The 12,973-nt window shown below is 48.5% G+C and overlaps 1 protein-coding gene across 7 annotated transcripts in view; it reads right to left on the reverse strand.

Moving 5' to 3' along the window:
• Positions 1 to 12,973, reverse strand: part of SLC28A1 (solute carrier family 28 member 1) — a 106,903-nt gene that overhangs the window by 53,777 nt on the left and 40,153 nt on the right. For 3 of the 7 annotated variants that reach the window (XM_077940172.1, XM_015142929.3, XM_028851273.2), the window contains 3 exons: positions 11,881 to 11,961; positions 9,530 to 9,610; positions 6,468 to 6,593 (listed from right to left, as the gene is read on the reverse strand). In XM_077940172.1, the coding sequence (XP_077796298.1) occupies positions 6,468 to 6,593; positions 9,530 to 9,610; positions 11,881 to 11,961 (288 nt within the window). Of the gene's footprint in view, positions 1 to 3,071; positions 3,244 to 6,467; positions 6,594 to 9,152; positions 9,290 to 9,529; positions 9,611 to 11,416; positions 11,513 to 11,880; positions 11,962 to 12,973 lie in introns of those variants that run through there. The other 4 variants (XM_077940168.1, XM_077940170.1, XM_077940171.1 and 1 more) reach the window with 4 other exon arrangements.

The raw sequence follows: 12,973 nt of genomic DNA on the forward strand, positions 1-12,973 counted from the left end.
CCTGATACCTCCCCAGGGCCCTGTGTGGGCACTGGGTGTGCAAGCCTGGGCCCCTGCCCCTTGCTGGATGAAGCCCACTCGGGGCAGGTGTCCTCTCTGGACTTTCTGGGCCAGGCTTTGCGACTTCACTTGCTTCCTCCTCAGTTGCCCAGCCCCAGCTGGGATGGTGCCACACCTGGAATCTTGGTATTTTCCTTCCACTAGGCAGGATCCTGCCCCTTCCTCTGACTTGTAGATTACATCTGGTTTGTAAACCTGAGTCACAGCAGGGAACACACCCTGCAGTTGTCACATTCCTGGACACTGTCCCCTGGGTGACCCAGTTGTGGTCACAGCCTCAAATGCTGGGGTTGCTAGTTTCCAGTTCATCATGGAAAGGGCTGAGTCCTGCACAGGCAGGACTCCCTGGGCACCGGGCCAGCCCACACCCACCTCCCCACTGCTAACTACTCTGCAGGGCTGTGACATTCCCCAGCCCTGCCTCCCAGGCACCTGGCCAGGAAAGCCTTCCATCCTAGCATCCCAGGGCCCACACCTGCCCATGGCCCTTCTTTCTCTGACCCAAAGGGTCTCGCTCTGTCACCCAGGCTGGAGTGTAATGGTATGATCATGGCTCACAATAGCCTTGACCTCCTGTGCTCAAGTGATCCTCCCACTTCAGCCTCCCCAGTACCTGGGACTATAGATGTATGCCACCATGCCCAGGTAATTTTTTATTTTTTAAAGTTTTTATAGCGATAGGGGTCTCCCTATGTTGCCCATGCTGGTCTCAAGCTCTTGGTCTCAGTCATCCTCCTGCCTTGGCCTCCCAAAGTAATGGAATTACAGGCATGAGCCACTGCACCCAGCCTAGTAGCTACATTTCTTTGTTTTTTGAAACAGAGTCTTGCTGTGTTGCCCAGGCTGGAGTGCAATGGCATGATCTTGGTTCACTGCAACCTCTGCCTCCTGGGTTCAAGCAATTCTCCCACCTCAGCCTCTTAAGTAGCTGGAATTAAAGGCACCTGACATCATGCCTGGCTAATTTTTGTATTTTTGTAGAGACGGGGTTTCTCCATGTTGCCCAGGCTGGTCTTGAACTCCTGACCTCAGGTGACCCACCCGTCTCGGCCTCCCAAAGTGCTGGGATTACAGGTGTGAGCCAACACACCCGGCCATAGCCACATTTTAAAAAGGAAAAAGAAATAGGTTAAATTAATTTTAATAATTTCATTTTTAATTTAATATTTAACTCAATATATCCAAAATATTTTCTTTCCACCCATGTAATCAATATAAAACTATCAATATGGATGACAAAATAAAAATTAAAAATTAATAAAACATCTCAAAATTTTTTCAATACGACTAGCCACATTTCAGGTGTTCAATAGCCATGTGTTTGGGGGCTACCGTATTGGCCAGTGGAGGTCTAGATATATCCAGATATCAGCAATAGGAGGGATGTGCGGAGAAGAGAGCCAGAGTGAGCAACAAAGTGGTCTTAAGAATGTGGGAGCTGGCCGGGCGCGGTGGCTCACGCCAGTAATCCCAGCACTTTGGAAGGCCGAGTGGGCGGATCACAAGGTCAGGAGATCGAGATCATTCCGCCTAACACGGTGAAATCCCGTCTCTATTAAAAATACAAAAAATTAGCCGGGCGTGGTGGCGGGCGCCTGTAGTCCCAGCTACTCAGGAGGCTGAGGCAGGAGAATGGCAGGAACCCAGGAGGCGGAGCTTGCAGTGAGCCGAGAGCGCGCCGCTGCACTCCAGCCTGGGCGACAGAGCCAGACTCTGTCTCAAACAAAAAAATAAAACTAAAAAAAATAAAAATAAAAAGAATCTGGGAGCTTGGAGGCCGGGCGCAGTGGCTCATGCCTATAATGCCAGCACTTTGGGAGGCCAAGGGGGGCAGATCACCTGAAGTCAGGAGTTCGAGGCCAGCCTGGCCAACATAGTGAAACCCTGTCTCTACTAAAAATACAAAAATTATCTGGGCGTGGTGGCGCATGCCTGTAATCCCAGCTGCTTGGCAGGCTGAGGCAGGAGAATTGCTTGAACCCATGAGGTGGAGGTTGTAGTGAGCCGAGATCAAGCCACTGCACTCCAGCCTGGGCGACAGAGGGAGACTCTGCCTCAAAAAAAAGAATCTGGGAGCTTGAAGGAAAGAGCAAGAGAGACCCTTCTGGGATTCAGGGGCTGAGGGTAGAGCCAAAGATACCCAGGAACTGACTGGGGAAGGAAGTTAGAGGGAGTGCAGTGCAGGGCTGGTGCAGTGACTGCCATGAGCCAGGTGGTGGCAGAAGAGAGCTGCTCTGGAGACAAGACTGGGGGCAGATCCAGAGATTGAAGGGAAGGAAGGTTTGTTAGGTGCTTTTCAAACTCTGGGCCAGCTATAGTTGTAGTCTGGGGCTTTCAAATCAGAGACTGTGAATGGAGGCTGAAGGGCACCTAGGGCTGATCCTGGCTGCCTCTGCCCATTCTGTGCAGCTAAAGGGAAGTAGGTACCCAGGCCCTATCAATGGGGAAGCCAGATTGCCCAGTGCTGGGCCTGGACTTTTGCCTGAGAAAGGGAAGGAAAAAGGGCTGAGTTTTAAGCCAGACTGTGGAAATGGGCGAGCATTCTTCCAGTGTTTAAGTTCTAAGTAATGACTAGCAAGAACACCAGGGTTATTCTTTTCGTTGGCTGAGGGAACCAGAACAAGGTTAAGACATTTAAAGCCCTAAATTCTGAAAATATAATGGCATCCCCTCCCCCAATATCCTGCCATGAAGAAAAGTTTCAGGAACAAAGTTTTGGGTTTCCATTTTTGAAATATCAAATTCCTTCTCTTGGGACTCTGAAAACAATACCCAGGATGAAGGGCTCAGAAGCCGCCTCGGAAGAAGCTTTTCTCTCCTGCCCTCCCATCTCTCAGTCCAATTCTCCCTCAAGGCTAGCCATAAAAACTAGAATTCCTCTTCTCCAAGGCAGGGCACAGAGACCAGAAGCCCTTTTCCCAAAACCCAGCCATCAAAGCCTAAACACATCGCTCTAACTTCTCTCTGCCTTTCTGGGTAAAAACTGGCAATAAAGAAATTATCTGACGTACCTTGTCTGACTGCAGGTCATGAGACCCCCCTTCCAGAAGGAAGAAATGCATGCTCAGAGAGGCCAAGAAGAGTCTACGCAGACAGGTTTTGCGGTTTTTCCTCCACTCAGTATTAGATCACACTGCGTTTGTCCAATTCTGTTTCTACGTGGCTGTCCATACTTTGTTGAACCTGAGCACAAAATTTCCCTGTATCTTTGGGTCTTCATTCTGAAGGCTCCCAAGTGTATACATTAAATAAATTTGTGTGCCTTTCTCCTGTTAATCTGCCTTTTGTGAGTTGATTTTTCCGTGAACCTTCAGGGGGTGTAAGGGAAATTTTCCCTTGGCCCCTACACTACCGAAAACAATTGGTGGTGGGGTAGATGGGGAGTGCACCAGCTTTAATGAGCCCTTTCTAGGCCTCAGCAAGACAGGTGCAAACCAGATGATAGTCTCTAGAATTCTAGATGGGAGGGTGCCAGGCCAGAAACCAAAGCTCCTGAGCACAAGGGGACTTCTTGAAAAGTCAAGCAACAGCCGGCCCTTCCCAGACAGCTCTGTGGGATGTAGAGCTGAGCTTCTTGGTGTGGTCCAGGCATCCAGAGTGAAGGAGAGATGGAAGGGCAGGCTGGCTGTTTTTTCACCCATCCCTCATCATCTCCAGGGACAGAGATGAGAGAGATAGGTGGAATTTGGGACTAAAGAAGGGGACAGTATAGCTCATTCTCTGGTGACCGCCCCCGCCCATCCCCCGCTTTCACACACACACACACACACACACACACACAGCATCCAGAGAGCCTGGGGGTCAGGCGAAGGCATGGCAGGGTCAATCTCCAAATCAGCACACACAGGCCACCTCGCTCTCATGCAGAATGCTACCGCCTTGTGTGGAGGAATGCACCCAGCGCATAACTGTACTGCCGGGCATTTAGGCTGCCCTGTTTTCTTGCTTTTGCAAATAATGCTGAAATTTTGCATTTCTTGAACACTTGTGAGAATATCCCTATATCACAATTTTTCTAGCTGGATCAAAGGGAGAGAATATTTTTAAAGTGATTGAAGCTGGATGCAGTAGCTCATGCCTGTAATCCTACTATTTTGGGAGGCTAAGGCAGGAGGATTGCTTGAGCCCAGGAGTTTAAAACCAGCCTGAGCAACATAGCAAGACCCCATCTCTACCAAAAAAAAAAAAAAAAAAAGAAAGCCAGGGGTGGTGGTGCACGTATGTAGTCCCAGCGATTCAGGAGGCTGAGGTGAGAGGATTGCTTGAGTCCAGGAGTTTGAGGCTATGGTGAGCTGCGATCGCACCACTGTGCTCCAGCTTGAGTAACAGAGGGAGACTCTGTCTCAAAATACATATAAATACATGTTGGTGTCATGTGGGGAGTTACAAAAGAAAAAATAAATAATTTTAAGTGATCTATATAATAAAAATATAATATTTTATATAAATAAAATTTTTGAAAGTGATATATGATAAAATAATAAAATATTATATATATAATAAAATAAATATATAATAAATAGACTGATAGTCATTCACCAAAAAGGTTACACTAAATTAAACTCTTACCATGAGTGGGTGAGTACCACATACTCTTGCCATTTGGAGGCATGTAATGGGTTGCATATCACTTAGAAGAAATTAAGTTATTATTATTTTAATTCTTTTGAACATCAGTGAGCTTGAATATCTTTTTATAATTTATGAACTATTTTCTTCTTATCAATGATTCTCATCTTTTATTTTTTAAAAAAAGAGAAAGTATGTGAGTACTCAGGTGTATATACCTAAAAGACTGCTTACACAGAAAGATTTGGAATGACATTTTAGGTCAGTGGGTCTCAAACTGGGCGAGCATCAGAATCACCTGTGAGGCCTGTTGCAATGCAGTATGTTGGTCCCACCCCCATCATTTCTTTTCTTTTTTTTTTTTTTTTTGAGATGGAGTCTCACTCTGTTGCCCAGGCTGCTGTGCAGTGGTGCTATCTCAGCTCACTGGAACCTCCGCCTCCCAGTTTCAAGTGATTCTCCTGCCTCAGCCTCCCAAGTAGCTGGGGTTACAAGCACCCATCACCATGGCCAGCTATTTTTTTGTATTTTTAGTAGAGATAAGATTCCGCCATGTTGGCCGGGCTGCTCTTGAACTCCTGACCTCAGGCAATCCGCCTGCCTTGGCCTCCCCCATCGTCTCTGATTCAGCAGGTCTAGGATGGGCCCAATAATTTGCATTTCTAACAAGTTCTCAGGTGATGCTGACAATGCTGGTCCATGAACCCCACTTTGAGAATAGCTGTTCTAAGCTATTAAAAGCAGTTACCGGGCCAGGCGAGGTGGCTCATGCCTATAATCCCAGCACTTTGGGAGGCTGAGGCAGACATATCACAAGGTCAGGAGTTTGAGACCATCCTGGCCAACATGGTGAAACCCCGTCTCTACTTAAAAAAAATTAGCTGGGCATGGTGGGGTGTGCCTGTAATCCTAGCTACTCAGGAGGCTGAGGCAGGAGAAATGCTTGAACCAGGGAGCTGGAGGTTGCAGTGAGCCGAGATTGTGCCACTGTGCTCCAACCTGGCAACAGAGCAAGACTCCATCTCAAAAAAAAAAAAAAAAAAAAATCAAATAGAAAATTAAAAAATAGAAGCAGTTACCCACGGGAAGTGGGGTTAAGAAAGAGATTTTAAAACTTTTTCCTTTCTGCAATAAGCAAGAATTTCTTTGATCATTAAGGAAATAAAATTGAGACCTTTGAAGATTTGCCTGTGAAAGCACAAGTGTGAAAGCACAAGGTGTTTTACGAAAGTAAAGCATTATTACCGGGCATTATGTGAGGGATGCATTTGAAAATTCCCCTCTACCCGCCATGCAGTAGCACTGTGATTGCTTTAAGGGCCTAATTCACACCACTGGATTTTGACTTACAAATGCTTTATGCTGTGTAAACCGCACAGGAAATAATTTAGGAGCAGAGGCAGGACTTGGGCCCAGAGAGAGTATGGGGAAGGGGAGGAGGGAAGGAGTAGGACGGATCTCTAGGGACAGCCCAGGTGTGAGACTGGAGAAACGAGCATGAATTTTGGAGTCAGACAGATCTGGGTTTGGGCATCTCACTTACTCTGGAGCCTCAATTTTCTCATCTGGAAAATGGGGCTATTAAAACACCTAGCATACTGCTGGGCACCTAGTATGCACTCAGTAAATGGAACACAGGGCAGCTTTGCCCCAGGCGGCCATGCACAAAGCCCGAGCAAATGGTCCAGCCTGGTTCAGGGGAAGCCACTCCTCTTGCCAGCACAGCAGGCCCAAGAGAGAAGATCCCAGGGCTGCTCTGGCCAGGAGCTGTGTGGGGCTCCCACAAAGATGGGTTTCAGGTCCTCAACATAGCCGAGCAGAAGGAGGGCTCTGCCTACCCCAAAGGAGATGTAGGCGCCCAGCAGGCTGCCAGCAATGGTGGCGTAACCTCCGGTCATGACAACATGGACTTCAGAGAGTGTCATGTCTGCCAAGTAGGGCCGGATCAGTAATGGAGCCTCGGTCTGCAAAGAGGAAAGATGTCAGACAAGCAGGGTGGGGGTGGTTGGGCACACCCTCCCCCTCCATAGGTCACAGTCAGTGCCTGGGAGTCCCACGGTAAGAGGCAGCAGGGTGGGGTAAAGACCAGTGTCCGTACTTGGCTGAGCCTCTCTGAACCTCAGCATTGCCCATCTCTGCAGAAAGACCCGCATCCCTCCCTCCCGGCCTGACAATGCTCCCCTGTGTCGACAGCCTGCCACGTGCCAGGTACCCTGCTAGGCACGTCACCTTTGTTACTCACAACCTTCTAAGATAGAAGTGGGCATCTCCGTTTTCCAGGAGAGCAAAAGAGGTTCAGAGGGGTTCCAGGAATGACCCCTGCTCACGTAAATGGATGGGAAGCAGATCCTGCTGCAGGCCCAAGCTCTCCTGCTGCCACAGTGGTGACCGAAAGAAAGAAGCTGCGGCATTGGATGAGGGGTGCATTTCTGGGCATCTGGGCAGCCCGAAGCCCTTTGTTATTCACTCAGTAACTAGTTACTGAATGCCTACTGTGTTCCAGGCACTGTTCTATAGAATAGGAACATGGGGTCAACAGGATAAAGTCCCTGCCTTCACGGGGCTTCTATCCTGGGAGCAGTGGAGGGCGGGAGGGGAGCTTTAGCAGGTGGTGGGAGGATATAGATAATCAACAAGGAACCAAGCAGGTAAGCAATGTCATTTTAGACGGTGATGAAAGCTATGAAGATATGTGTGAGAATGCCTACTGGTTAGGGGTGTTTAAAACTGAGTAGGCCAGGCATGGTGTCTCATGCCTGTAATCCCAGCACTTTGGGAGGCCGAAGTGGTAGAATCACCTGAGGTCAGGAGTTCCAGACCAGCCTGGCCAGCATGGTGAAACTCCATCTCAACTAAAAATACTGAAATTAGCCGGGCATGGTGACACATGTCAGTAATCCCAGCTATTAGGGAGGCTTAGGCACGAAAATCACTTGAACCTGGGGGGTGGAGGTTGCAGTGAGCCAAAGATTGTGCCACTGCACTCCAGCCTGGGTGACAGAGTGAGACTCCATCTCAGAAAACAAAAACAAAAAAACTGAGAAATCGGCAAAGGCCTCTCTGAGGAGGTGACATTAGGTTAGGGTTGGCTGAGACCTGAAGGAGCCAGTGACATGGTTTGATAGCACAGCATTCCAGGCAAGCGAACAGCAGAGGCCCTAAAGCAGCAAGAAGCTCTGCAAAGTCCAGAAGCCATAGCAGTCAGCATGTCTGCTGCAGATGGGCGTGGGGGAGCTGCCTGAGATGGAGGCAGAGGGGGCAGGTGTGCCACAGAGGGGCTGGGAAGCCGGGGTGAGGGGTTAGCTTGCTTAGGCGGGAGTGGAATCATCTGCTTTGTGTGTATGAAGGGTCACTCGGGTGTATGAGTGAAGGACAGATAGTAGGGGCAGGGAGAAGAGGTAGGAGGAGACAGCAGTGTTCAGGTGAGAGGCAGGTGGCCCGGGCAGCGGGGGATTGTAGATGGGCCACAGAGGCAGCGCTGTGGGAATGCTGATAGACTGGATGCCACGGTGGGGGAAGTGGAGGAAGGCAGGGCAGCTCCTCCAGCTCCAACTGAACGATCCTGTGGAAGATGTTCCCACCTGCTAAGAGGGGAAGGGCTTCAGAGGGGCAGAGGTGATGAGGGAGGGGAGCAACAGTTCTGGTTGTTTGGACTTAGCGTCTTAATGTGAGACACCCCTTAAATCTCCAAGTGGACGGTCAAGGGGCCAGTTGACCTGTCACTCCTGAGTTCATGGGAGGTCAGGACTGCAGAGCAGGACCTGGGAGGCATTTAGAGCATTTAAAGCCATGGTGCTAATGTGATCCTGCAGGGAGGCAGTGTGGATGGACAAGAGGAGAGGGCCCAGGCCTGCCACATGTAGAGAGGTTGAAATGATATCACTGACCCCTGAAGGCTCCCATTCCCCCTTCTTGGGGGAAATGAGGCACAGACCCTGGCACCTAGGTCAGTTTGACCAACAACTTGTCCGAAATGAATTCACCTTGGCAGCGCTTCACGTCGCCCAATGTCACCCCGCCTATATATTTTCCCAGCAAAACACATGGAACACATTTGCAGCCTTTCATATAAAATAACTGCTTTGCATTTTAATAGTGTTTTCCTCTTTTGCCTCATTTTGAACACCTTAAGGGACTTTTTTGACAATTTATCTGAGAGTATGTCTATCTTCATTGGCTAAAAACAAGACAAAACTAAACAAAAAACAACCAGAAAAAAAACTTTCAAATCAACACACTTGCACCACAGAAAAAAAGATAAAAATATTCCCCAAAGTTTCCTAAACTGTACAGTGAAATATGGCATCTTTTGACAAGAGTGTCTCTTGGTGACTCAAACATTAAGCAGATGGGCCAGGACAGGCCTTGGCAGAGTCTCCAGAGGGCCATCCTCAGGGGATCAGGCTTTCTGAAAGGGACTCAGCACCGAGGGTGCTTTCAGAGTCACATTTACTTTGGAAAATACATTTTAAGAAAGAGGGAGAAAAGAAAAGACAAAATAATGCAGTGGAAAAAACTCTGACGAGAAAGAAGAAAACCTGGATTCGAAGCCATGGCTTATACGTGTGGGATCTTGGTCAAGCGGTTCCCATCCCCTGAGCCTGTTTCCTCACGTATAAGATGAGAAACTGGACTCCATCTGTAGGAGCTGTGAGTCTTCAGGCTGATGAAGACCGCCTAGGGCTAGAGTGGTAAGAGAAGCCAGACAGATGACATCCTCCCTGGCACGACCCAGTCATCCCCCAAACAGCGTAGCCCTGGGGCAGCAGAATTTGAGGACCCTGGGAGAAGGTTCAAACGGCTCTTCCTTGGACTAAATCAGAGCTCTGGGGATCCAGGGAAGCTGCCCTCTTTGGGGAAGCTGCTGATGAGCATGAGGGTAGGAGGCTGCCATACCCACCTGGCTCACAAAGATGTTTCCAGCCACGCTCAGGGTCTCAGTGGCTGTGGTATCCATGGTGACTTGCATCAGCCAGGCAATCTAGAAGGAAGCAGAGTGTTCTTTGTTGGCGGACATCAGCAAACCCCAGAGTCAAAGGGGGCTGGAGTGAAAGACCTGACACACCTTCCTCCCAACTCCCAGCCCAGTGAAGGACCCCCTCATCTACATTTTCCCAAAAGGTCAATTCATAATCTTCTTCCACACCTTCATCGATAGGGGCTTACCCCTTCCCAAGGCCACCCATTTCGCCATAGGAATGCAGAAAGGATTTCCTGGCCAAATATATTTGAGAATTGCGAATTGCGCACACACACACACACACACACACCCCTTAGAGATTACCAATATACATTAGCTTAGTAAAGCCTCTGAGAAGTCTTGCATTAAGCTTGTTTAAATTTATGTAGCATAATGTCTAGCCTAGTTTCCCTAAATTATTTGACCATGGGATCAGGCTACCTTTACCTAGTAACATTTACTAACATGCTGTGGAACTAGAGTTTTGTGGAAAAGATTTTGGGAAACACTGTGTTAGAAAGCGTTTTTCTTTTCTTTTCTTTTTCTTTTTTTTTTTTTTGAGACAGAGCCTCGTTCTGTTGCACAATCTCAGCTCACTGCAACCTCTGCCTCCCAGGTTCAAGCAACTCTCCTGCCTCGGCCTCCTGAGTAGTTGGGACTACAGGCACCCACCAGCACACCCGGCTAATTTTTGTATTTTTAGTAGAGACGAAGTTTCACCATGTTGGCCAGACTGGTCTCGAACTCCTGACCTCAGGTGATCCGTCTGCCTTGGCCTCCCAAAGTGCTGGGATTAGAGGTGTGAGCCACCACGCCCAGTTAGAAAGTTCTTCTTTTTAATCAAGATGAAATCTGCTTCCCTGGAATTCTATCCACTGCTGGTGCCTCTCAGGCTGCCCTTTCCCTAATCTCTCTTCTGTAAGTATTCAGAGACAGCTATCCTCCCCTAACTTCCTCTTCTCCAGGCTCCTCGTTCCTTATTCCTTCAACCATTTTGTAGAGGGTATGGTTTCAAGCCCTTTCACTCTCCTGCTTATAGTTCAGTTTGTCATAGCCTCTTGGTTGAACACAGTCTCCAGGTCTGGGGAGAATCACCTCCTTTATGCTATGCTGTGTGGGCTCTTAACACAACTGCTATGGTTTAAATAACCCCACCTAAACTCATGTTGAAATTTGATTGCCAGAGAAAAATATATATATATTTGATTCCCATCATAACAATGTTGAGAGGCATGACCTTGAGGAGGTGATTAGGTCATGAAGGCTCTGCCCTCATGAATGGATTAATGCTGTTACTGCAGGAGTAGTTTGGTTATCATGGGAGTGAACTCGATAAAGAGGATAAGTTTGGCCCTGCTCTCTCTGTGTCTCGTGTGCTCAATTCTGCCTTCTGCCCTTCTACCATGTTATGACACAGCAAGAAGGCCCTTACCAGATGTCAGTGCCATGCTCTTGGCCTTCCCAGCTTCCAGAACCATGAGCCAAATAAATATCTTTTCTTTATAAATTACCCAGTCTGTGATATTCTGTTATAGCAACAGAAAATGAACAAAGACAATAACCACAGGTTGTTTTTGCCTTTCTGGCAGCCATCTGATGTTGCTGATTTATTCTGAGCTCAATCAACTAAAACCTTGGAATCTTTTGCCAGGTCCAATGCTATCTGTTGCTGTCCAATGCTATCTCCTACATCCTGGTTTTGTGCAGCAGATTTTATGAACATAAGCACAGGATCTAACATTTATACCAGCTGAGTCTGGCCAATATGGCCCACTGCTACAGTCTCTCAATATCTTTTCAGTATAAATTATTTTTCTTCTTCTATACCTTTTCAATTCAGCCTCAAAACTGCAACATTTCCTCCAGGAAAGACCACTTTAGACTTTGGTGCTATTTCTCCTTGGTATCATGACAGGAGACCTTGGGAAAGGATATTTGGTCAGTGCTAGATTCTGTGAGGCTGAAGATCCTGGAAGCAGGGGATTCAGGGAAGGTATGGACCTCAGGAGCAAAGGATTCTAGGAAGGTGTGAACTGTGAACTCTAAGAGTAGGGGATTCTGGGAAGGTATGGGCCTCAGAAGCAAGGGATTCCAGAAAGGTGTGGAACTTGGGAGCTGGGGATTTTGGGAAGGTGGAGGTGCTGGGAGCAGGGAATTCTGGAAGGGTATGGGCTTGGGGAGCAGTGTATTTGGGGAGGTTTGCGCTCTGGGAGCAAGGCATTCTGGGAGAGTGTGAACCCTGTGAGCTGGTGACTCTGGGAGAGCCCAGGTCATGGGCACTGGGAACTTACCTTCAGGATCACCCACTGCATGAGGCCCACGTGGTAGAGAACCGATATGACACAGCTGAAGAAGACAATGATGGGCAGAACCTGCCGGGAAGGAGAGCATAGGACCACAGGTTAGAGGCAGGCAGGCTGCAGGGTGCCAGGCAGGGTCCAGGAGACCCCAGACAGCCCACTCCATCCCAGGCCTTGCCACTCAGATGCCTGACAGGATCTGGGAAGATGCTCTGAAATCAGTGCATGAAGTCCCAGGTGTTCCACATGCAGGGCCTCTTTGGAGGCAGTCTTGTCCTCTCGGCTCCCCTCTAAATAGTGACCAGCCACCAGACCATCCCTCTCTCCTCAGCACAGGTAGGCCTGTGCTGTGGTAGGGTGGGGCCTGAGTGAACCACTTTTATCTCCTGCTTCTTGGTCTCTAAAATGGGAGTAAAATGCCCACATCTGAGGGTCATTGTGAGGGTGGTATTGTGCACCCTTCTCCATGAGCTCAATCCTTGGCCTCAGACTCTGGCCTTAACCTCCCTCTCGTGCTTTGGGCCTGAATGAGGGGACCCTCACCATTTTGGTACTCCACTTCCGCTCAGCACCAACAAGCTCAGAATTAGGCTTACCCCGGACCTGAGCCAGCATCTCCTCCCATCACCCCATCTCCTATTATGAGTATCAGGCTGAACACTCCTCTTCCTTCACTCCAAGCTCACCCATTCTCCCTTCAGAATTTCTCACGCCCATTCCCTCCTTTCCAGGCCCATGGAAAAGGAGGTTGCTTTTCTGCACCCTGGTCTTTCTTTACTGTAGTCTGATGTTTAATAACAAACTGGCAAAAAACGGAGAGGTCTTTTAGTGGAAGACTAGTTGCATCACCTAGGATACAGACATATACCAGTGCACTAAAGGTCAGGAAACAAGAATGCAGAAACTCTCTATGGGCAGCTGTGGACTGATTTCCAAGATATGTTGTTAAATGAAAAAAAGAGAAGGTGTACCACAAGAGTGTATGCTATGCTGTTATGTGGGTTTAAAAACGGGGTCGGGGGTAGCCATGCATGGTGGCATGTGTCTATAGTCCCATCTACTCAGGAGGCTGAGGCAAGAGGAT

Source organism: Macaca mulatta, chromosome 7, assembly GCF_049350105.2.
Source record: "Macaca mulatta isolate MMU2019108-1 chromosome 7, T2T-MMU8v2.0, whole genome shotgun sequence".
Lineage (NCBI taxonomy): Eukaryota > Metazoa > Chordata > Mammalia > Primates > Cercopithecidae > Macaca > Macaca mulatta.